Source organism: Psittacula echo, assembly GCF_963264785.1.
Source record: "Psittacula echo genome assembly, chromosome: Z".
NCBI classification, from domain to species: Eukaryota; Metazoa; Chordata; class Aves; order Psittaciformes; family Psittacidae; genus Psittacula; species Psittacula echo.
This window is the reverse complement of record NC_137742.1, coordinates 25,960,562-25,986,968: the sequence shown is the minus strand read 5'-3', so window position 1 is coordinate 25,986,968 and position 26,407 is coordinate 25,960,562. Positions and strand designations below refer to the sequence as shown.

At 39.9% G+C, this 26,407-nt stretch overlaps 1 protein-coding gene across 2 annotated transcripts in view; it reads left to right on the top strand.

Annotated features, from left to right (window-relative positions):
* The first annotated feature begins 418 nt into the window (after window positions 1-418).
* Window positions 419-26,407, top strand: part of JMY (junction mediating and regulatory protein, p53 cofactor) — a 68,831-nt gene continuing 42,842 nt past the window's right edge. For both annotated transcript variants that reach the window (XR_013958838.1, XM_080638784.1), the window contains exons 1-2: window positions 419-1,581; window positions 22,105-22,278. Coding sequence is in view for 1 of the 2 variants with exons in the window: in XM_080638784.1 (XP_080494910.1) it covers window positions 706-1,581; window positions 22,105-22,278 (1,050 nt within the window). In the remaining variant the exon portion in view is untranslated. The remainder of the gene's footprint in view (window positions 1,582-22,104; window positions 22,279-26,407) is intronic.

Genomic DNA, 26,407 nt, shown 5'->3' with positions numbered 1-26,407 from the left:
GCAAGGCCACTACAACACACTCGGGCCGAACAGACCGCTTCCTCCCTACCCACTGCCGGGCACGACCTCACCCCCTCAACCCGCCTCAACCTGGCACGTGCCCGTCCCAGCATGCAGCGCGGGGCGCTCGCGCGGCTGCGTCGGACAGCCGAGAGAAGGGGCGTGACTTCATATTCCCTCGCCCACCTCGGCAGCGCAAGGAGGGAGGGCGGGAAACCGGCAGCGAAGAGGCGGGGCACCGCGCCAGGCCCCGCCCATCTCCCTCCGCCGGAGGCAGCAGGGGCAGGCAGCCAATGGGGAGGGCGCCGGGGTGGGGCGGGGCCTCGGGAGGCCGCGGGGCGGGCCCGGCTGAGTTGCCGCAGCGCCAGAGCTGCTTGTAAACAGATCCCGCCCCACGTGACGCGCGTGAAGTACCTGCGCGGGGGCACCGGGCATTGTCCGTCGTGCGGGCAGGCTGAGGAGGAGGGTCGGCTGCAACACTCTTCTGCGGCGGGTTCCGCGCTGACAGGAGGGGATTCCTCTCTGTCCTGCCTCCATCGCCGCGCCGGCGGGGATCCAGCGCATCCCCCGCCTCGGCGCCTTTCCCGTTCCTCCGCCGCTAAGATGGCTGATGGTGGGCGGTGAGGTGGCGAGCGGGGCTGCGGGGCGGCTGACGGGACGGTCGCGGGGAGGGTGGGGGGCGCGTGCGGGAAACCGCGCAGCGCCATGTCTGCCTTCGCCCTGGAGGAAACGCTGGAGGCCGACTGGGTGGCCGTGAGGCCTCACGCCTTCCAGGAGAGGGAGAAGCACAAGTTCGTCTTCATCGTGGCCTGGAACGAGATCGAGGGCAAGTTCGCCATCACCTGCCACAACCGCACAGCACAGCGCCAGCGTAGCGGCTCCCGAGAACTCCGACGCGGCGGCCCCGCAGGCCCCGAGCCCAGAGCCTCCTCGAAGGCCGGCAGCCCTGCGGTGCGCAGGGACAGCGGCCTGCCGCGGGGATCCTCGCATTTCCGCGCCGAGCCGGGGCTGCGGGGAGTGGCTGCCGAGGCGCTGCTTAGGAGCCCGCTTCGCGCCAAGAGCAGCCTGGCCCGGAGGCCGCAGCGGGGCCCGGAGGCGGCAGGTGCTGCCGAAGAGATAGAAGTGCTAGAGCTGGGGAAGGAGGAGGTGGCTACAGCGCTGTCGTTGCCGCCCTCGCCGCTCCAGGCAGCAGAGCCAGGCGCTTCCGACGCGGAGACCACCGGGGAGGAGTGCAGCTGGGCCGGCCTTTTCTCCTTTCAAGACTTGCGGGCGGTGCACCAGCAGCTGTGCTCGGTGAACTCGGAGCTGGAGCCCTACCTGCCTGCCTTCCCCGAGGAGCCCTCGGGCATGTGGACGGTGCTGTTCGGAGCCCCGGAGCTATCCGAGCAGGATATGGACGCTCTCTGTTGCAAACTGCAAGTTTACTTGGTCCACAGCTTGGATACCTGCGGTTGGAAGATCCTCTCGCAGGTGCTCTTCACCGAGACTGACGATCCCGAAGAGTATTATGAGAGTCTGAGTGAGCTGCGACAGAAGGGGTACGAAGAGGTGCTACAGCGGGCTCGCAGGCGGATCCAGGAGGTGAGGCTTCAGCATGGTCCAGATACCTCCGCTTTAGTGTTACCTTTTCTGTGACATCTTTAGCTGTTCTCTCCAGCTGCTCCTGCAGTTCGAATTGGTCGAACTATTGGACCAAACCCCGCCCCCCCCCCCCCAAAAAAAAAAAAAAACAACACCACCAACAAAATAACCCAAAACCATACAGGAAAAATTTGTAGTTAAAAAAACCAAAACCAAAAACAACAAAACAACCCAACTTTGAAAATGTTAGTAAGAAAATGAGGCTTAACTTTTCAAAGTTCTCTAGGGCCAGGATATAAGAATGTACAGATTTCCCAAGTGTGGCTCAGTACTTTATTCTGTACAGTGAAATGTCAATGTTTGTGAATAAGTATGTGATGGATTTGGCAAGGTCTTGTTCCCAGATTTTTGTTCTTGCATTGCTTTGCACCAGAATGTATTGGAGTCTGATTTTTTTGGTTTGATGGGAGCAGCAACGTGTTTATTTTGACAGTACAGTTTAGGCATTTGAGGCCAAAATATTCTAGGTTCCTACAGGGTCTGGGTGCTGAATCTGATTATTTCAAGGGAGATGATTTTTTCCAGTGGAATTACAGTAACTGCAACTTTTGTTCAGCTGGCAAGTTCTTGGAGTTGGGAGTTTAAAAAGCAAGCTGTCTGTTCCTAGTGAGTATTTACTGTGTTGCTGGTGGTAGTGTCTGACAAGACTTCTATGATTCAGGACATGCCATCTCTCGTATGTATACTGTTTGTCCGAAGGTAGTTAAGGAGATTTGGCTAACTAATTTCTAGTATCGAGGTGTGTGAATTTTTTCACCTCTTAGTGGACTGAAGTATACGAGGATCCAGATTTCCCCAGTGGGAAAGGAGAATTTTACACTGTTTTTTCTGTTTCAGTGGCATTGGTCCAGAATGTACCAGGATCTGTCTAGGCGTGACTGCGTATATGAATCAGGTTATGGAAGTTTTTTATTATTGCATACACCATCCAAATTCTGTTGTATCAATATATACATCAAATATTTGTTTGGCTGCTTCAGCTGCCTGCATGTATCCTGCTAATGTTGTGTGTTCAAAAATATGTGATGGTGAACTTTCTTTTCCCCCTTAATAGAGTATGAACATATCTCTGTGCTGTCTGTTTTGATGGCGTAGTTTTGAGTCTTTGTCGGATTCCAGCAGAGCTTTTTCTTAGTGACAGGAGTTACGGAATAGGAGAAAATTGTTTTATCAGTGATGAAATCATGATAAGACCATCCAAGTGTAGCATTGTAAGGTAAAAGTTAATTTCCAAGCTGTTCTGTTAGGGTATGTAATTGTGATTTGTCTTTTGTTCATGGTTATTTAAAGGACTGAAGTAATCCTCACTAAATTCTGTGTACAGCTGTGAGTTAGTTTAATAGTTTTTTGCAGTAGTTGACTTAGTCCAGAGAATATGAAATCGTACTGTTTTTTACTGTTTTTGTTTGACTGCGTGACTGCTTGGGAGTGTGTGCTTAGATTGACTTAGCCTCCAGCTCAGCAGTTCTTATAAGGAGCTGAGCAGTATAGGAGAAGTTCCTGTTAAATATGTGGAGTTTGGGAGCTGGGTGCCTAACTCAAAGCATGTGGTATATTTTTGTGAAACAGTGATTTCATATTACTGAGAAGAACTATTTGTTTCTTGGAGAGTCTCAGCTTCTATTTCATTAGCACCAGTATTAGCAGCAAAAAACCAAGTGGTTACTAATATGCAGTGCAAGCTTTATCTGTCAAGATCTGTAAGTTACAGCATCTTATTCTCTGTTTATGTGCAGAACTTTGTGCAGACAAAATGACAGAGCATTTTATGTGTGTATTTGACTATTGTGCAACCTCCCTTTCCCATGGTAACCAATCCAGTCATGGACCTAAAGTCAGTACAGCTATACTTCTGTCACTGTCAGTTGTGTAAATTGATCTGTCTTTAATTAAAGATAGTTCATGTTTAAGAAAGCAGTAGAATGACCTGTTTTTTCCCACGTGGCTCTCAGGTTTCTCGTTTCCTTACCTGTTACTAGTTCACTTGGTCCACAGGAAATGTCTTTCTTTTAAGCAAATACTGATATTCTTTGTCACAGCAATTCTAAGCAACCTAAGCAATAGATGATGTGTACCACTTGGTATTTCTGAGGTAAAGGTTTCTCATACTTTGAAGAAAACCTACTGAATCCATGTTAAATAGAATCATAGAATGGTTAGGGTTGGAAAGGACCTTAAGATCATCTAGTTCCAAGGCCCCTGCCACGGACAGGGACACCTTCCACTAGACCATGTTGCTCAAAGCCCTGTACAGCCTGACCTCAAACACTGTTAGGGATGGAGCATTTACGACTTCTCTGGACAACCTGTTCCAGTGCCTCACCACCCTCACAGTACAGAATTTTTTCAGTCTGTAATTTACTTTTCCATCTGTGCTTGAAGGCTGCCTCTTAGCTGATTCTCCTGGCTAGATGATTGCAGGAATGTTGGTTTCCTGCAGTTTTAGATGATTTTACCTATTGCAAGAAGTTTTGGGGAAAAGGGAAGTGATTGAGTAGCACTGGTAACTGAAATGGTATCTAGGAGCATAATGAACAAGGAGGGATTTTAGTAATCTAAAATTGTGCAAAACAAAGAAGTTTAGGACTCCCAAGATCTTGGCATAATGTTTTAAAATATATCTCTGGTTTATACTTACTTTGTATTTCATCTCTTTTTTTTGCGGGATAAATTCCTCTCTGCAGTTAGATTATTACTTGAGAAATGCTTGCAGTTTCTGTTGATTATATTCTTTGGGGTGGAGAAGCAAAGTGAGCAACAAAACCTCGTGTTTGTTGTTTCAGTAACCCCTACTTGGCCATCTGTTGCTTTCCATAAGTTCAGTGCAAGCCAGTTTATTTTCACAGCAGTTAATAATTGTTGCTTTTTGCAACAGTAATTTTTATCTCTGTCTCAATTATAGACCTTTAATAAGCCAAAAGAATGTTGCAAGTAGAAACAGATCCAAGATGAGGATCCAAGTTGTGGAGGAACCGTGTGACCTCAAATTAATTTCTTCCGCATAATTTGCAGTTTTGAAATACCTTATCTTTTACTTTTTCAAATGAAAGTATCAATTCTGGAATAGTTTAGGAATTCAGTTCATGTTAAAGTAAAAACTTGTATGAAAAGTAGCAAATATTATTGTGCCTCATTTTTGAAAACCAATAAACACTTGGTTGGAGCCTTTGTTTATTAATTTTATGCCTGTCTAAAAAATCCTTGGGTGCTTAGCTGGGGGTCTAAGTTCCCAAGTGGAGGCATGATACAGAATCAGCTAATGACCAGATAAAGATGAGGCAGGAGAGAGGATGGCAGTGAATCCTGATTTGGGATTCGAGCTTATTGACTAACATTTCTAAAGTCTTAAGCTTTGCATCTAGAAGGTAGAAAACGTTTACCTCTGTACTCTTGCTCCTGTCAGTTTCTGGTCTGTGTTCCTCCTAGGAAATGGGAGGAGTTTTTCTAGGCTGTGAGTGTACATCGTGAATTTTTTCTAAATGTGGTAATATCAAAGATGGTGGTTTATCTGTTTGAGTGCTGTGTTGGCAAAAGATTGAACCTAGTCACAGTTTTCCTGAAAAAAAAAGCAGTGTTAACATAAACTATGATTAAGAGGGTTTGGTGGCTTAGTCATGCCAACAAACATGTTCTGTTGTATACTTATCCTTTTACTTGCTCTTGCATAGCAAGTTGTGAGTTTGGGAAGACTGTATTTACATTATATGCTTACTTTGGCATCTTTGAGTTAATGGCACCTGGGAATCTCAGTTTCATGTAGCTCTTAATTGCCATGACAGTCTGAAACTTGATGGATAATAGTGTATAGGATCTTGAATGCCAGTTACAGAACTAGGCAGAGACTTGCTTTTGTTTTCTTGTTGCTCTGTAAAAATCTATGAATTCTAGTGGCTGCTGGCAGTCTGTTAAAAGACCGTTTTGCATCTCTCTTCTGTGTGTGTTCTTTCAAATTGCTTTTGAAAGCAATACAAAAGTTCAGAAACATTTTTTAGCGCATGAGTAAATTCTGAAGAAATTCTGAGAACATCGTATTTTCTGAGGCTGATTTGGTCCTCCTTGAGAATGAGGACCTACTGCTGTTTTCAGTATCTCATCTATATAGTGGAATATTTTACTAAGTACAAAAACAGCCCTGAAAACTTTTGTCTTGTATTGGTTGGCTTAATTTTCTTTTGATTTGAAGGGCTAGAAATGCTAAGGAAAAATAAAAATATTTTATCTATTTTATTACAGTAATAACTTGTATGAGAAGAAAACGTGGTGTGTTTTTTTTTTGTTGTTGGTTTTGTTTTTTTTTTACAGAAAGCTGTATGGTCACTTTATTTTCTTTTTAAATCACCATGGATGCAAATTATTTTTTTAACTACTCTTCTGCACAGCTTTAGTAGGCAAGGGTTGTTTTTTGGTTTGGTTGTTCTGGGTTTTTTTTCTTTTTTTAATTGTTGTTTTGAATGAAGTTTGATTTTCAGCTGACATAAATTGGCAAGGAATTGGTTCAGTTAAGTCACAGAACTTTATATTTGTTGCTTTCCAGGGGTGTTGTCACATATTTCTGTTTACATCAAACAAGCTAAATAATATCCATAGGTTATTTTGTTTTGTTGAATCTGTCCTAATATTTTAGTGAAAGACAATAGCCAGGATCATCTCGGTAATTAGGAGAATTGCTTTTGGTCATGTGCATTCAGTTCTAAAATAAATGTGTATGTGGTACGTAGTGAGGCACTGTACCAGAAATGCAAATTTTCCAAAGGTAGGATGACCTGTTGCTGTTCTGTGATTTAGTGCTAGGCACAATGTGATTTAAAGAGATATTCAACATCTAACTCGAAAATAATTGAAAAGTAAATAATATAAAACACCACAAAAAATATTCAGTGTTCTAGTAACACAAAAAATTGCCAGCAGTAGCATTTCCATCAAAGCCAATGTAACACCTTTCTATGCAAGTAGCAAAGAAAAGTGGAATTTAGAAGATATATGAGGTATCTCAGTAGAGAACACCTGTTCATGTTTAACTTCGGGAGTACATAGGATGAAAATAAGATATTATTTGAGTCTTTTTTTTTCTGTTGGTATGAATGGAGTAGAGTTAAGACTAATGCTGAGCATTCTGGAATTTTAAGCTATTTAGTTTGAATGCTGCTTTTTACATACTCATTATTTGTAGGTGTGAATGCTTGTTTCCAGTAAAATGGTTTTGATTCGCTTCTAAATGCTTTGTAAATAGCCTATTTAAGTATTGCACCAGTGCTGTAAATTGCTACTAACAAAAATACATCAGCACCTGTAGGGCATGCTCTGTAGCACAGGCAAGTAGGTTCTTAGGATATGCCTACATGATACTCGCACTCTGGCTAGGACTTCTGTTGCTGTCCTAAATAGAGTGTTTTCTCAGTGTTTATCTTTGTCAGCCATCATCTTTTTATTTATCTAATTTGCAGCTGGAGTTACTAACGGTTATTTTGGGTTGTTATGAACTAGTCCTAAATTAACAAATATTTGAAAGGCTCATCATTTTGTGCACTGGAAGTTCACACCTGACTCATTCTGGAAGCATCAAACTCAGTAGTAAGTAAATGTGGAGTAGTTTCCCCATCTCCTTTTTGGCAAATAATAAAAGTCTAAGTCACATGAATATTTTGTTTTCAGAGTTTCAGTGTGTGTCTGAATTGTGTCCTGTCTAGATAAATCTATGTTACAAGTGAAAACACTTCATGATGACATGTCATACTACTGGAAGATGTGGAGTACTCATAGCAGCCTTCAGTATCTTCAGTAACAGGTGAAATTCAGGTTAGGTGTAAGGAGGAAGTTCTTTACTGTGAGAGTGGTGAGGCACTGGAACAGGCTGCCCAGGAAAGTTGTGAATGCTCCATCCCTGGAAGCATTCAAGGCCAGGTAATAAGGAATGTAATAAACATTCTGTAATGTATTGTGCTTCTTGAGATTCACAGCTCATTTAATTTCTTAGCTTTTCTCTTTTTTGGGGGGATGTCTTTCCTTTGTGTTTACCTTTGTTTGAATATTTCTTTCCCAAATTTTCCAGCATGGTTTTCTTTCTCTTCAATTGAATGTCCTACTTGCAAGTCAGCACCTTTTAAAACTACTTTATTAATCCAGTAACATCTCTTTTTGTCTCCATTTCTGGCTGAGATAGTATTACCCAGCCAAGTTTAGAATTTAAAAACAGATTTATTCTAATAATTTAATCTTTTTACATTTCTATAATATGACAAAACACTGCTTACAGATGGTCAATGAATTTTATATTCTTTTTGTATGTAAATATTGGTACCACAGTTGAAGAAGGCACTGAAAAGCAGAGGTTTGCAGAAATGGCTGCTCTTACTTTTTTTTTTTTCCCCCTCTTTTAAGAGGTACTTGTAACATTCTTTTTTTAATTAGTAAAAGCATGCCATTGCAGTCCACTGGAATATTGCTGTTCCTGAAGAGAACTTTGATTGAGGTGAGGACTTGGTCCAACTGTAGTTCCATCTGCAAAACTTTTTTATCCTTTCAAGAGATTAAAATATAGCCATAGGGAAGATGGTAGACAGAAGGAAGCTAGGATAGGAAGAGAGGAAAGAAGAATGATGATATTTTTTAGAGATGCGTATTGACTTAGTGATGTTGCATATCTGTATCTGAGCTGTTGCTCAAGACTGTTATCTGCTAAATAGGCAGTAAAATAAAGTGGGATTGTGGGATGTTGAGCCTGTTGCTTTAACGGTTGAGAATATCTTCTAAATAGGCTCAATCCACTTCCTCCTTTTAAGTTCTCCGGAGAAGAATCAACTAGTAGCATTTGGTGCATTCATATTTTTGCTGTTTGTTTGTTTGTTTTAGTATCATACAAAAGCAAGAGGAACAAATAAATATGTATTGAACTCTGTAGAGGAAGCTGCATTGAACTCTGTAGAGGAAGCTGCACGTAGAATGTTTTGCAATTTTGGGCAACTGGAATGTGCAGGATTGGCCAGAAATACATCTGTCTTGCATATATGTATATCTTGCATATATATGTTCATATATCTTGCATTGTACTAACATCTCTGTAACCATTCAGAACAAAGATCTTGGATAGTTCACTGAAAATCAATCTAAGCTCTAAGACCAGTGCTGTTTAATAGCAAACATGCAGGAATGTTTTAGGAATGATGAAGACATAATTGTTATGGCCTTGCAGGAAGTAATAGTATGATCTCATCATAAATCTGGTGGTGACATTTGCTAGAATGTGTGTTAGTCTTTAAGAATAATTCGTGAAGCCCTCACATAACTTGAAACAGGATTGTAAAACCAAAGAAAATAGTCCAAATTTGTTGGGCAGGAGATTGGATGATCTCATAGTATCTTCCAGTCATAAACTGTATAAATTAATAAGGGAAATGTGGGAAATGTGGTTTTGTTTTAATTAGTTTGTTGTTGAAACTTGCCCAATTTCCATTTTCTTGAGAATTCAGGCCTGAAATGTAAACCAAACCATTATTAGTTTGACTGAAAACTTCATGAAGAATTTTAACACACAGTAGTAGATGTTAACTTGAAATGTCCCCTTATTTATTGGCTTTTGCTTATCAACTGTGTCTGTTATTATTAGTAACTTTTTATTAGAAGCTCATTTATGCAGTTTGGATTTTCCTTTTGGATAACTCTTCTAGTTGTAGGCAGAAAGGTGCTTTGATGTGAAGATAGCTTCCCTGACAAGGTAGTTACTGAAAGTGATCATCTGGAGCCATTCAGAGTAGGCCTAAATAGAATGCTGGTGGTGTATCTCCGCTCACCAGTTGCAAACATTTCAGCAGAGGTTGTTTTCAGTTAAAAACCTTTTACTAGTAAGACCTGATTTTTGGGTTTCCCTTCTATCCTTTTCTTTTGGTTGTATTTATATAGTAGGAGTTACCAAATATATTGATTTTTTTTTTTTTTTTTTTTTTGTTACATATGGGGCAGAAAGTCATTACTCATTCAGGCAAATCTGAATGCTTGGTGGGCTCCTTTTGTGTTTGGTTTGTTTTTTTTTTTTTTTTTCTGAAAGTAAGTTGAGTACCTCTAACTTCACACATACGTAAACTGAATTTTCATTGTTATAATACTTTGCAAAATGTATTTTAGACAAATGTTTATATAACCTTCTATCTGTGATATGGGTGTGAGGGAATTGGATGGGCTTTTTTTCCTTTGAAAAATTTTTTTTTTTTTTTAAATAATCAATTAGCATTTGTTTGTGATGACTTGCAAACAATTTATGTGGGTCATCTAAAATTAGTAGTAGCACAACTTTACATGTAACAGCATTGCATCATGAATTACTTTAGGGAGAGAGTATTGCAGAAGATTTTTCAGTAAATTAGAATCATAGATTATTATATTAGCAGGAACCTTTCTGGGTTTTCTAGCTGAACCCTATGATTAAAATAGAATTCATTTTGATTAGAGCTTTTTTCTTTTTCGTCTATTTTTCTTTTTTATTCTTAAAACCAAACCAAACCTAAACTTTAAATAATGCTCTGGGCTTTATATGTGTTTTAAGGCAATTGGGGGGGGTGGAGGGGAAGAGACGGACCAAGAAACAAACAAACTCTGAATATATTCAGTTGTGAAACTTTTGAGGAAGAAAATCTGTAGATCAGTTAGAAGTTTCTGAAAGTTTATAGTTTTTCTACAAATATTACTGGGCTTCAGAGCCCAAGTTCTTCAGCCTTCAGTAATATGATATTTATAATCATCAGATGTCAGAATTTTAAATTGTACGATTTTGTCACTTCTCAGTAGTATAATTCAGAAAAAAATCTGTATATGGGAGGAGTTTAAGAAAACCTAAACTACTTGCAATATTGGAGCCATTCTGGTAGAGTTCTATTAATAGGTAAGTGATATGTCTTGTTCCAGCTGTGTTTTATCATGCTGCTTTTTCAGGCATGGATTTTATTTAGCCATAACATTTAAACTATGTATGCTTTCTCTTTCATTTCTTCATGAAAAATAAAGAACAAAATCAACACCTCAGGCTAAAAGTCTGTGCACCTGATACTAATATAAATGGCTTTTGCCTGAAATGTTAAATAACTTTAATAGTAGTACAACAACTTGTAATTTACATGATACTTGCTGTTAAAGTAAGAAGAAAAATAGTGATCCAGGATTTTGGTAATTTATTTAACTTTTGGGTGCCCACCCGTGGCAGGAGGGTTGGAACTAGATGATCTTAGGGTCCTTTCCAACCTGAACCATTGTATGAATAGTGGACTGTAAATGTATCGTTCTGCTGGGCTTTATTGACTGTTATATTCAACTTTTAAATAAAACCCCCACTATTTTAGCTGAACACCTTTTAAAATTACATTTAAAATTACAATTTTAAAATTACGTTTAGTCATGCAAAATGCTGTTTCCTTCTTAGACCTGCCTCGCCATAATTTCACTATTGTGTCATGTGCTGCAGAGGTTGAAACCGTGTTGAACTATACCAGCCTTGAGAAATCACCCACAAGGCCATTTGATTTACCATGTCAGCAGTTGTCCAGGGTTTAAAGGTGGTTTCATCATCTGCATTGTTGAAGGGAGCTGAAGAACTGGATCATCAGCTTGCTAGTGCTGAAAAGGGGAGATCCTGTCTCTGTTCTCCACCATTCAGCTTTGCATTCCTTCCTGTTGTGCTTCTCTGGCCTTGTGGTGTGCTGACTGAACTCAGTAAACCTCAGTAAATTACCAAGAGAAACCACAGAAACAGCTTTCTGCCAGATGCTCAGTTATATTGTTAAAGGGTATGAGAAATACCAAGTCCAATGCAGTGGTAGAAGAGGGCACTTGGGAGCAGAAGGAACAAGGAACCAGGGTGGAGTTACAAAAAGAGAAAGAAGAGGAGAAGGGAAGGTCCTCTTTCAATAGGAGCAAGCCGTTAGTTCAGCTAAGCTTTAAAAAGTAAATTCATCCTTACAATGCTTTGAATTTGGTTATTGTCACAACGCTTTACCTTCTTTGAATTAGGTTCTTAAGTCAAACGTTAGGTTTATCAGACATTTGAGAATATCTGCTACCATGCTTAAATGCATGGTAAAATTGGTAAAAATACTAATTCAGTGTTGCTAATAGGGAATCCTAGTGTCATAGAATGGTTTGGGTTGGAAAGGGCCTTAAAATCATCTAGTTTCAAAGCCCCTGCTGTGAACAGGGGTGCCTCATTCTGGACTGTGTTCTAAGGCTCTGTCCAACCTGGCCTTGAACACTGCCACGGATGGAGCATTTACCACTTCTTTGGGCAACCTGTTCCAGTGCCTCACCACCCTCACAGTAAAGAATTTCTTCCTTTTATCTAACCTGAACTTCCCCTGTTTAAGTTTAAACCCATGGCCCCTTGTCCTATGGCTACAGTCCCTGATTAAGAGCCGCTCTCCAGCATCCTTGTAGGCCCCCCTCAGATACTGGAAGGCTGCTATGAGGTCTCCATGCAGCCTTCTCTGCCTGTGTTCGTACGGGAGGTACTCCAGCCCTCTCATCATCCTCATGGCCCTTCTCTGGACTTGTTCCAACAGCTCCATGTCCTTCTTGTCTTGAGAACACCAGAACTGCACGCAGTGCTCCAAGCTGCATCTCACAAGAGCAGAGATATGATTCCCATGAGCTTATTTCAGAGTGAAATTGATTATTTTTTTTTTCTTCCCACCAAATGTTCACCTGTGTTTTCATAAAAGAACATTTTCTCCTTACACAGTATGTATTTGGCCTGTGTTCCTGCAAACCTTACACAAAGAAGGGTTTTAAGAGCAGCATTGTAATACCTGCTAAATAAATGTATTCATTGTATGTAAATGTTGTTGACACAGTTGTCAGTTTTTACAGGCTTTTGAATGTTTTCCTGATTAATAACATAGTTCAGAAACACAGAACAGAGTCTGTGGACCAAAATGTAGCATATTTTATGGCATAGCATGAACACTTATGTAATGTATGTTGTCAGTCTTCTGGCTTTGGGTTTGGGTATTTTTTTAATCAGATTCCTGCAGAAAAAAAATACTTAGAACTCATTAGGGCATATGTAAAATAAGCTCTTTGCCAAGCCTCCAGGGTGAGGTGTTGCCTAGAAGTCTTTTTGTTCAGAGTTACCATGTTCAAACTGATTAGTGATTCATTAGTGACTGTATCTTTTAGTTATTTTGCCATTTTTCCAAAGGGAAGGAGGTGTAGAATGCCCATAATTGCTTCGGAATATAGTTAACAGATCTATTTTATTCATCAAATTACATTACATTACAATGCAAATACGTCTGTGTTACCAAGACAAAATAGGCTAGCACTCCTGTACAATGAGCTCCTCTGTGCAATTAGCCCTTGTTTGCTGTGATTTCTGCAGCTTATTTGTGACTATGCTATTCTGAGTAATGTACTGAATTAAATACTTGGTTTTATAGACACTCGTTTGGCATGATAGTGTAACTCAGGAGTGGCGCAGCCACATCACACATAAGGTAAAATGATCAGACAAGTACCATCTTAAAATAAAAGCAACTTTACCATGATATTGCTCATATATTTTGCTTAGAGAAAAGGAGTTGCATGGGTTTTAATTGTTGACATCTCCCTCCTGAGCTTTCAGAAGAGATCTGGTGTGCCATATATTACTGTCAGAGTTGGCAGCTTTAAGCTTGAGCCGTGTGATATCGCAGCAAGTTTTATGTGTATATACATACAGTTCTGCTGAGACTATTTAGAATTTTGGGTGGGAGGGGAGAAGTTGCATTGTTCAGTAATGATGCATACCTGGAAATAATGTTCTGGCTCACTTGGCTACATTAAAGCACTACTTCAGTTTTTATGACCCAGTTCAATTCTTTTCCTTTTCTATGGACTTATATTACAGGCAGTGTGTTGAAATGAGGTGTGTTTTGGTAGGCAGTGTTAAGTGAACTTGAGAAGGGTAATTGTTACTGTCCTAGGAGTTACAACATAACATTAGTAATGTAAGTCTAAATGAAGGTAACTGATACGAGTGAAGAGGGGCCAGGCAATCTGCAGTGTGCAGCCTCCTGGTGTGCTCTTTTGTAGTGGGTTGACTTTGGCCACCAGGTTCCCACCAAAGCCACTTTATTGCTACCCTTTCTCAGCTGATCTAGTGAGAAAATATGATGAAAGGCTTGTGGACTGAGATAAGGACAGGATTACCTGCGATTACCATCACAGGCAAAACAGTTTGGACTTTGAGAAATTAGTTTAATTTATTGCCAATCAAACCAGAGCAGGGTAATGAGAAACAAGACACATCTTAAGAATGCTTTCACCCAAACCTTCCTTCCTTTCTGGGCACAACCTGACTCCTTATTTCTCTGACTCCTTCCCCTGAGTGGCACAGAGGTACAAGAAACAGAGGCTGCGGTTGGTTCGTCACATGTTGTCTCTGCTGTTCCTTCCTTCTCACACTCTTCCCTTGCTCCAGCATGGGCTCCTCTTCCACAGGTTCTCTCAGGAGCTTGCTCCGGTGCAGGCTTCCCATGAGGTCACAGTCTCCTTCAGGCATTCCCCTGCTCTGGTGCAGTGTCCTCCATGGGATGTAGGTGGATATCTGCTCCAGCATGGACCTCCGTGGGCTGCAGGGGCACAGCCTGCCTCACCATGGTCTGCGCCAGGCGCTGCAGAGGAGTCTCTTCTCCTATGCATATAGCATCTCCTCTCTTCCTTCTTCACTGGTGGAAGGAGTGAAGAAGGTATCTGTAGAGTTGTTGCTCTCACATATACCCACTCCTCTCTCTGACTGCTATTGTGAAGCAGTTTTTTCTCCTTCTTAAACACGTTATTCCAGAGGCACTACCACTGTTGCTGATGGGGTTGGCCAGGGGTGGGTCTGCCCTGAAGCTGGCTGGCATTGGCACTGTCAGGCATACGGGAAGCTTCTGACATCTTTTCACAGATCCCAGCCCTGTAGATCTCCCCACTACTAAAACCTTGCCACCTACAGCCAATACATCTCTGCACACATGCATTGAGGTACACTCACTCACTTGATATGAGTAGTTCTTCAGAGGCCTAGAAGACACATCTTAAGGAATTATGGGGATTTTTTTTATTTTTTTATGTTTCAAACACCCCATGTTTCACTTTCCAGTATCTTTTTTGGATTTTTTTATTTTTTTGTTTGTGTGTGTGTCATGTGTGTTTACTGCTTGTTTGTTAGAGTAAGTGCAAACTTTGAACTTGGTTCAGACAATAACCTTTGCAGTGCACCAGCGTACATATCCAATTTCCTATCTTCAGAAGCCTGTCTGAAAAAAATCAGACATTTTTGTCCACTCAGTAGGTGGTTGATTGCTTTGTGTACCAATTGTAAGCTGTGTGGTTTCAAATAAGTTTAATATGGAATTCACTTATTTTTATCTTCTTTTAATCTAAAGAGGTTTGACAGATGTAGTGCTGGTTCCCACACCTCTGGTGCTGGACAGTATTACCTTATTTGTTTATGCTGTCCCAGCTCTGTATTCTTGTAGATGATTTCTGCCCCAAAATTAAAATATATTTTAGATCTGTATTGGAGAGTCAGGCTTTGGTCCAGTACTGGGACATTCACTTGCTACAATAATGCAAAAGGCCTTTTTATACTGCAAAAGTAAGCATTGTTGATTGCAATGCAGTCATGCAAACAGGAAGCTGAATGTCCAGCAAGTCTTGATCTTTTAGCCTCAACAGGTGACATTTAGATACAGGACCTTGCATGTAAGACAGAGAAAAGCAGCTTGCCCACAGTACAGGTTTGGTATAGTTGAGACTCTTACTCATTACCAGGACCTTTTAAAAAGATTTTTTTTCATTTGTTTGCTTAAATACAGCTTAAAAAGAGAGAGAACAGAAACCATTTTAAGCATGCTCTGATACAGGAAATTGCAGTCTAAATTCAGCTGCTAAGATTTTGCATTTAAAGCTTTAGTTCTTTTGAAACTCATTGTCTGGAGCCCATTGCAGACTATTGCAAATGTATCAGCCTGAGGGTTTGGTATTTTACTCTCAAGATCCTGCTTCAGTAGAAGGGATGCAGTATCTAAAAGCTATTTTATCTGCACTACTGGACTTTTACCTGTGATATTAAATATGCTGCTTCAAATAAAAGTCTTCAGAATTCTTCCTAGAAATGTCAGGTGTTACTATCAGGCTTCCAATAATCTGAATTCATAAGAAAACGGGGTATTCTTTAATTACTATCAAAAAATATGAAAAGGCTTAGGAAGACACTGAAAAATATCTTCATAGCCTGTTTTAGCTAAAAGTAGGTATGTGTCATACTGCAGTACTTTCATAAAATAATAGTAATGGGGAAAGTTTTGAGAGTAAGAGCAAAGGATATATTAAACTTGACTCTTCAGTGATTAAATCAAGCTTTGGACTGTTCTCCCAACTGAGATCAACCTGCACATAATTATCCTGCCTTCTGTAATACTTGTAAATCTTTATAGATAAAATACAATTTTTTAAAATACTGAAGACAGAAATAAGAGAAATTAGTCTGTTATATAGTTCAAATACATGTGCTGTTAAATTGAAAAAAAAAAAAAGAAAAAAAGTGTTTCCTGCTGGTTAGAATCTATCTGCATAATAGTTGCCTAAAATATATGGATTCATTTAGTTGTGAACAATGTAACATCTGTGAAAGATGATTCTTAAAATACATGCTGTATTCAATGGTTATAGCACTAGTCAGTCATGTACAGGATGTTACTCTACCCTCCTCCACCCACTTCTTTAAATAATATAATTAAAAATTTGTGAAAGTAAAAAGTTAATATTGAACTGTTGAAGTAAATGAACTCTATTCCTGAATGCCTTTGCTGAGACTTAATCATAAGCGGGGCATAGAACATGCCACAAAAATTGTTCATGTATTTTAATCTAACATCTTGAAAACTGTAGTTTTAAAGTACCAGGTTGGTTTAGGCATTTGGCCAGCTTAACCAATGTCTCAATCTTACTAAAAGGTATCAGCTGAATTTTCATGTTTCTTATATAGTGTATTGTCTGTTCACACTGCCTGTTTGAAAACTGGAATATTTTCACACAAACTAGCTGTGAGTCTATGGGGATCTTGGTTTGCCTTATGACATTGTTGATTCAGTGGATTCTGTACTAGACCTAGCGTTATTGTTATCCAGCACCATGAATACAGTTTGGATGGCAGCCAACTAAAAAAATGCTTCAGCTGGCTTTGATCCAGAACAGGAAAGCTTCCATCTGACTGCTTTATAGAGCAAAGTGGGAAGAGGTCCTCTGTGCGGATCTGTCGCCTGTGTCAGTGCCCCTTCAGGACTGATGGTAATAAAGCAGCCTGGACTCATCCGGCTTACAAGGCTCTGTGTAGAAGCACACTCAAAGCTATCAGTCTTCTGTTCATGCCACACCATACTGATGAAGACTTGGCGATTGGTAATCATATCAGTTCCAAAAAGTGAGAGAGTGTAGTGCCCCTTAGAATCATTAAGGTAGGAAAAGACCCTAAAGATCATTGAGTCCAACCATTAACGTAACACTGCCAAGTCCACCACTAAACCATGTCCCCAGGTGTCACATCTACACATCTTTTAAATACCTTCAGGGATGGTTACTCAACCACTTCCCTGGGCAGCCTGCTCCTATGCTTGACAGCCCTTTCGGTGAAGAATTTTTTTCTAATATCCAGCCCAAACCTTTCCCGAGGCTACCTGAGGCCATTTCCTTTTGTCCTATCACTTATTTAAGAAGAGAGCCCAACACCGGCTTTGCTACAGCATTGTTTCAAGTAGTTGTAGAGAACGATAGTGCCCCACCTCAGCTTCCTTTTCTTCAGACTAAACCACCCCAGTTCCTCATAATGTGCTCCAGACACTTCAGCAGCTTCATTGCCCCTTCTTTGGACACACTCCAGCACATCTGTGTCTGTTTTGGCGTGAGGGGCCCAGAACTGAGCGTAAGTTTTCGAGGTGCGTCCTCACCATGCTAAGTGCAGTGGGATGATCCTTCTGGCCACACTACTTCTGTTGTAAGCCAGGATGCCATTAGCCTTCTTGCCACCTGGCACTTACCATAACAATTATTTCAGATGCATATCATGATTTCTCTGTGGTGGTGTTTTTTTTTTTTTCTCCCAAACCTGTATTTTTTCACACTTCTGTTTCTTCTTTCTTTCATGTAACTCCACCTGAGTGAAATTTGAGGTACCAGTTTTATGGTGTTAATCTGACAGGACAAAAGAATTTCACGGTGTGTTTGAGCTCATTTGCAAAATTTTTAGAAAAGTTTAATATTTGGATGTTTCTCATCCATGTCTGAATAAGCCTGTAGAAGAACATGTTAATAGATTGATGGGTATAATAAAGTTGTATGTAACCAGTGCTTGAAGGTTGGTAAACTTGCTACCTGTTTCGAAGAACATTCCTAGTCTATAGCTCTTTGGTCTTTGCTCTAAACCAAATAAGGTGATACTCTTTGTTTTCCAAATCAGTTTTCATGTTTTGTCATGTATTTCCTGGCAACTGTAGTTTGACTGAAATTTCATCACTGTTTTCATGCAAAGAAGTCCTCATTAGTCGCAGGAAATGGATTCTGTGTGCATCATTAACTTCATTACCATAGGAAGAAAGAATGAGTGCTTATCTTGTGTTAATAATTTAAGAATATGTATATTCTGTGTGAAGGACCTGCCCTCAATTGTAGTGGGTGTTTTTAATTTTTTTTTGTTTTGTTTTGTTTTGTTTTGTTTGTTTTTGAGTTTGATATTTCTGAAGGAGTTGAGGATTACTGTTAGGATTGGGGTAACCTCAGCAGCACACCGAATAGAACCAGAAACAGTGCCCATTTACATATTTTCTGTATGTGCAGGAATGTAATGATAATTCATTACTTTATCTATACTGCTTCCAGCGATGGAGAGGATTTTTACAGAACAACCAACGAATTATAAGTAGATACTTGCTTTCAGTGTCCTTAAGATGTCTTTGTGCTATACTGATGGTTGTAAAATTGCAGTGATTCTTCATTTCCTGGCACTTCAACTCCAACTTCCACAAAGTTGTGACTATCTTCCAGAGCATCAGGACTATTAAATAGGCCTTAAAAATGGCCTGTAAAGAAAAAGAATGCCCTGCATTGTATTGTTTTGTTCCTGGAATGAGATTAATAAGTTTCTTCTTGACACGCTTGAGAGGTGGGCCAGTGTCAACCTCGTGAAGTTCAACAAAGTGAAGTGCAAGGTCCTACACCTGGGTTGGGACATTCCCAGGCACAGCTACAGGTTGGGCAAAGAAGAGATTCAGAGGAGCCTTGCGGAAAATGACTTGGGGGTGTTAGTTGGTAAGAAACTGAACATGAGCCAGCAGCCCAGAAACCAGCCGTATCTTGGGCTGCATCAAAAGGAGCATGACCAGCAGGTCGAAGGAGGTGATCCTGTCGCTCTACCAATAGCTGTCTCAATAAAATAATATTTGCATACAATGAATACATTTATTTAGCAGGTATTACAACGCTGCTCCTGAAACCCTTCTTTGTGCAAGGTTTGCAGTGTGTGGACACAGGCCAAATACACACTCTGCTAAGGAGAAAATGTTCTTTTATGAAAACAAAGCTGAACATTTGGTGGGAAGAAAAAATAATATAATCAATTTCATTCTGAAGTCAGCTCATGGGAATCATATCTCTGCTCTCATGAAACGCAGCTTGGAGTACTGCATCCAGCTCTGGTGTCCTCATGAAAAAGATATGGAGCTGTTGAAGCAAGTCCAGAGGAGGGCCATGAGGATGATAAGGGAAGTGGAGCATCTCCCATATGAAAAAAGGCTGAGAAAGTTAAGACTGTTCAGCCTGGAGAAGAGATGGCTGCGTGGAGACATCATAGCTGCCTTCCAGTATCTGAAGGGAGCCTACAAGGGTGCTGGAGAGGAGCTCGTCATTAGGGACTATAGTGATAGGACAAGAGGCAGTGGGTTTAAACTTAAATAGGGAAAGTTCAGGTCAGATATTAGGAAGAAGTTCTTTACTGCGAGAGTGGTGAGGCACTGGAACGGGTTGCCCAAAGAAGTGGTAAATGCTCCATCTGTGGCAGTGTTCAAGGCCAAGTTGGACAGAGCTTTGGGTACACGGTCTTGCGTGAGTTGTCCCTGTCCATGGCAGGGGGGTTGGAACTAGATGATCTTAAGGTCCTTTTGAATTGTAACCATTCTGTGATTCTGATTTTTTTGTTGCCCTCTAGAATTTGTATCCTAGTAGAAGAGTAGGGCTTTATGATGAAACAAAGGTGTGAATTTGTTGAATAATGTATTAATAGCCTGAGCAGCTAAAGGAAATGAACATTACTGTGTACTGTAGAGCTCCTGCTAATAATAGAGACCCTTCTTGCATTGGGTGCCTTGAGAAGAAAGGTTTGGTTTTTCAGTGCCTTGAAAGAGGGATGATTACAACATTGGGACTGCTAGAGAGTTTTCTGGTACTGCAGGGGAAAGTAGGAGAAGGCTTGAAATAGGCAACTAAAAGGCAACTCTGTTTATAGGCACTAATAACAAGAAAGAATTGCTGCGGAGAAAGGTGCCTGTGTGTTTAGAACTGCAAATGGACTGGAATAATGCATGAAATCCACAGGTACTTAGGGCTCACACCAAGGGCATCTCGAGTGACTTGTGTCCCTCTGCTTGCAGGTTGTTATGGGTGTTTAGCCCTGTATGTTCATAAAATGTTAGTTTTACAGGCTGCAAGCCTCAGTGTGCCACCCAATGGTGTGAGTGAGAATCAAACGCCACAGAATACTGTGTGCTGCTGAAAGACAGCAAAAGGGAGTTACAAATGACTTTGCAGTAGGAACAATTTCCTAGGTGAAGTTGTTCAGGTAATACAACAAATGATCTCATGCTACTGAGGAATGTCAAATCTGTTTTACACATTTTTCCCAGACCTTTCATCTTGACTAAGCCTTGTTGATGGAGAGCTCTTCCTGGCTTGTCATCTGACCATTATTTTAGTGCGCAACATATAAATAAAGCTAGCACGAGCTGTTCTACTTTCTCCTCTGCATCCTCTCTCTAATCTTGGTTGACTTGTAATGCTTCAAAGGGAGCCCAGGTTACAGGGGTCTTCAGAAGTGAACTTTACATTATGAAGAAAGAAAATTTTTCTTACCTTGTTATGTAACTGAACTACAGCATAGTAATATAAATGTAATGGAGTAAACTGAGTAGACAGTATGGTAATCAAGATTTCTGTTAACTGTCCTGGGATATAAACGAATCAGATGTCAAAGAACTGCTGACCAAACCTTCAATTTCTTATCAGCAGTACCCTTTTTTTGTTTCCCACTTATGGTACTTGATGCAGTTGGCTATACTGAGAACTTCATGTAGGCTTGGCATCCAACTTGAATGAACAGACAGAAGATACTATGTGCTTTTCCACATTGTACCTAATCTATGTTAGGTTTAAATAAACTTGGACTATGAATATATGCTTTTGAGATGATATATAAAGGACAAGAGGCTTTAAGTTTGAAGATTGCATAAGAAGGGAATTAATTTCATATAATCTTGTCTTTTAAAGACATCAAGTACTCCATAATTCTGTATGAGATTAGTTTTTGTTAAATGGTTGAATATTTTTTCAGAAATGGTAGAAGATTTCCAGCAGCATGTGAGGTCTGCCCAGACAAATGCCCCAAGTAGATGCAAATTAATAACATACAGTGTAGCAAATTTGCACAGATGAATTTTTTTGCTTCATAAGAACTAATGGAAGGAATGGACAGATTTTGATGATGTTGTGTTTTCTTATATGAATTAAACCATAAATTATTTTAAGGGGTTTTTTGTTTGTTTTGGGGTTTTTTGTTTGCATCATACTTAGATAATTTCCTTAGATAATAATCTTATTTGAAATTTAATGTCTGAACTGTCTAGGCTAAAATCATAAACAAGAAGACAAAATTACCAGAAATGCAGATCACTGTTTTGTTTCATATGGATTCTTCTGTATATGTGTGGAGCTGTACCTATGCAATGGGACTGTGTTGGTCCAAAGTACAGGCAGGCAAAAAGCCCCCAAACCCCCAAAATTATCAAAAGGTGACATTGCTTATGTCTCCTTTCCTATCACTCCTTCCTCTGTTTACCCCCTGACACCTGAAAGTGGGAAACATGGGAAGTGGCATATCTGATTACCACATTACCATATTCTAGTACTAGGCTGCTTTTTGTGCTTTGTGTTTGTATTTAATACTTCCCAGGGATTTTTTTGAACAAAAAGATCAAAAGGAGTGCTGCACATCTTGAGTTCAGGTTATCAGAGATGTGCTCGTACTTGACTGGCTAAGCTCAAGATGTCGGTTGGGGTTAAGATTTCGTTTGTTTGCTGATTTTGTGGAAGAGGGAATATACTGCAAGAGGATAGGCAAAAAAAAATTTTTTTTAATGACTCACTTTTAGGAAGAATGTTTTAATACATTAATTAAAATTGATGCTTTTTCTACAGCTTCTGGAAAGACATAAGAACACTGAAAGCATGGTAGAGCTGCTTGAACTGTATCAAATGGAAGATGAAGCCTACGGTAGTCTTGCAGAAGCTACCACAGAGCTTTACCAGTACTTACTACAGCCATTCCGAGATATGAGGGAACTTGCAATGCTTAGAAGACAGCAGATAAAGGTATGATAAAAGTAACTAACTTCCTATTAATGGAGAAATCATAGTCTTTACTTACTATTTGCTACTTTTGTTACGCAGTGTATGCAGTGATGGTTTCTCCAGTAGTTGTTGACCTTGTAGTTCTGGTTTCTTCACTCTTCTGCTTCTGAAGAGTGAGAATGTCTCTTGATTTTACACCAGTTTATCTTGCTGTGTTTGGTTGTTCAAATTCATTGTTGAATTTGATAGGTGAAACTTGGAATTATATGATTACTCGGAATATTGACTAAAATATAAAATAGAGACATAGGTACACTATCTGTACTGTTGTTATTTTTAAAAAAAATTTGCACAGGAAGCTACTTTTTGTTTTCTGAGATAATCTGATTAGTCATGAAAAGCAAGTAGCTTTTCATCTAATGTTGTGAAATGCTTAAACATGGACGGGTATTAGAAGCATATAATTTTTTGCAAAATTTAACAGTATATTTTCCTAAGAGCTAGAAGAAGTAGAGCCAGCTGAAGAATAATGCATTTTTGTAAACCTGTTTTAGAACACAGATGTTTGTTTTCTTTTAAAATAATTCTAATTTTAAATACTTAACCAAAAATAACAAATGTCACCTCCTTTATTGCATCTCAGAAGTACTTTTGATAAAGGTGTTATCTCTTGTGCAGATTATTAAGACTGTAGCCCTCTAATTCTTCTAATATATGTATTGTAACATAAAAGCTAAAATGGGTCTGTTTTGTTTTCAAATGTCAGTTTATCTCAGCTTGGCACCCATTCAGTTAGCCAGCATTGTTATTAATGGTTTCAATTTTAAAAAGACAGCTTCTCTTTCCCTCTGGTTTTGATTATAGAATAATGAGGAAGGGAGGCAAGAAGATTTGCGATTCCAAAACTAGTTTTATTTTGAGCTATTGCTGTGTCCCTAAAGTAATTTTTTCAAAACATTCAGCAATCTGAAAGTAACTCAGTGAGGTAATGCGATGATATTTGAACTAGAAGTGCTAAATTATAAATGCTGCTGCGTAGAGAATTGGGATGAATATTTTTTCAGATGTATTATATGGCTGAAGGTTGTGAACACTATATTTAATGTAAAGCCTTCTTTGAAGCATGATATAGTTCCCATTTTATTTGAATTTGTCACATAGGAAGAGATAATTTTGGTTTTCTTTGTTCTTTTTACAAGCAGGTAAATGTAAATAAATTGAGCACTAAATATGAATTGAGCTGTTTTTTGTTTTGTTGTGTTATTTTTTGGTTTTGTTTGTATGTTTGGTTTTTTTAACCTCAATGATCTCTTGCATTTCAATTTAAAAATAACTTATTTTCTACTTTTCCTGAAAAAGTAACTGTGGTAACTTTCAGGGACATGTTTTTGTGGTTGATCATTTTAGTTGTACATAGTTGAATCAAATGTACATTAAGTTCTTTCCCTAACTTGGCAATTTTTGAGTTATAAAACTTGGTCATCTGTATTATGTGGTAGAGAAAGATGCCATCTCTTGTTTTTCATTTCATTGTTTGAGAGAAAGCAGTACTTGTATCTATGATGACAAATACATATTACGCTGGGTAGCTAGGGTGGAAAAATTACTTTATAAATAGAACTTGTGCATGAAATAGTTTGTGTTAACTTGCTGCATATGTTTTTCTGGCAGGCTTAATAATGGAACAAAGATCCTTGGGTTTCAGTAAACCCTAATGGCTGGGGTCAGCTCCATTTTCATGCATAATATAAGTATTTCTCATGTTTACTACCTCAGTGAAATGGGAGCTGTGACCATATACTGTTTATGTATGAAGAGTGACAGGAGAAAGATAAAATTTGGATCTAGGGCAGGGTAAGGACTGAAAAGCCTGCAGAATGTGTTAATAAAATGAAAAAAATAGATTGCAAGGATAATTAAGCTTGAATACAAATACTAGGGTTTAGTCAGGATTGCATATGCTTTCTGTAATTTTACATTTTTAGACCTGTAGGTGCAGTTGTGTTCACTGGCCTAATAGAGAGAAAAGAATCATCTTGCTGCTTTGAATTTTCTGGTCTTATAATTGTGAGCAGTACTTCACACTGATGTTGAGTAGGCAATTCATTTGATCAAACTCTAGGTGAAATCAGGGAGAGGCTTTCTTTTTTTCATCCTTCTCTTTTTTTTTTCTTTTTTTTTTTTAGGCTACAGAGAAATGTAAGATAAGTTGTTTCATAGCATGTATGTAGATGCCAATAAAACTTTGACACAAGCATTCTCAAAGGTCTGAACTGGACTGGATTTGCTTAACTGAGAACTGATAATATCTTGATATAGGTGAGAGATTACAGTCATCATTACCTCTCAATTCATCTTCAGAAATCAGAACATTAAAATGTTCTTATATATTAAAAGCACTATTAGCTTCATCACATACATATTCATTATTTTCACTGACATGTTAATTAACTTGAATGTGAGGTGCTTTTGAGGACTTTAAAAACACTAATGTTAAGGTCTAGCACTGGAAATAAGAGATGAGAGCAGCGTATACCTTCATAATTAATTAAACTTTTTTTTCTTCATTAAATCATAGAATGCTTTATTATAATGTGCTTCGCTTTCAAGGAGATACTGATATTATTGAAAATATAACTCTGGGTCAGCTGTATGTGGATTTATTTATTGGTTTTATACTTGATGGTGAATTGCAGTAGTGTTCCTTATAACTAATTTGACTTTAATTTGTGTAAAATGAAATACTTAGAAATAAATTATGACCCTGGATTTGGAGAAGGCTGAGGTTCTTAATGACTTCTTTACCTTAGTCTTCACTGGCAAGTGCTCTGACCACACCACCCAAGTCTTGGAAGGCAGACGCAGGGACTGTGAGAATGAAGACCTTAGGCTCACTATAGGAGAGGATCTGGTTCGAGACCATCTTAAGAACCTGAACATGCACAAGTCCATGATGGGACCTGATGAAATCTGTCTGTGGTCCTGAAGGAGCTGGCGAGTGAAGTTGGTAAGCCACTGTCCATCATATTTGAAAATCATGGCAGTCAGGTGAAGTTCCTGACAGCTGGAAAAAGGGAAATGCAACCCCCATTTTCAAGAAGGGGAAAATGGATGACCCAGGGGCTTACAGACCAGTCAGTCTCACCTCTGTGCCTGGCAGGATCTTGCAGCAGGTTCTCCTGGAGAGCATGCGAAGGTAAATTAAAAACAACAAGGTGATTGGTGGCAGCCAGCATGGCTTCACTAAGGGGAAATCCTGCCTGACCAATTTGGTGGCCTGCTATGATGGGGCTACAGAACTGATGGACAGGGGTAGAGCAGTTGACATCATCTACCTGCAATTGTGCAAAGTGTCTGACACTGTCCCGCATGACATCCTTGTCTCTGAATTGGAGAGACATCAATTTGATAGATGGACCACTCGGTGGATAAAGAACTGGCTGGATGGCCGCACGCAAAGAGTTGTGGTGAATGTCTCAATATCCAGCTGAAGACAAGTAACAAGTGATGTCCCTCAGGGATCGGTGTTGGAACCGGTCTGTTGGTTCAACATCTTTGTCAGTGACATGGACAGTGGGATTGAGTGCACCCTTAGGAAGTTTGCCGATGACACCAAGCTGTGTGGTTCAGTTGATACACCGGAGGAAAGGAATGCCATCCAGAGAGACCTTGATATGCTTGTGAGGTGGGCTGATGCCAACCTTATGAAGTTTAACCATGCCAAGTGCAAGGTCCTACACCTGGGTCGGAGCAATCCCAGGCACAGCTACAGGTTGGGCAGAGAAGAGATTCAGAGCAGCCCTGAGGAGAAGGACTTGGGGATGTTGATTGATGAGAAGCTAAACGTGATCCGGTGCAGTGTGCACTGGCAGCCCTGAAACCAGCCGTATCCTGGGCTGCATCAAAAGGAGCGTGACCAGCAGGTCGAAGGAGGTGATCCTGCCCCTCTACTCTGCTCTCATGAGACCTTATTTGGAGTATTGTGTACAGTTCTGGTGTTCTCAGCATAAGAAGGACATGGAACTGTTGGAACAAGTCCAGAAGAGGGCCATGAGGATGATCAGGGGACTGGAGCACCTCCCGTATGAAGACAGGCTGAGAAAGTTGGGGCTGTTCAGCCTGGAGAAGAGAAGGCTGCATGGAGACCTCA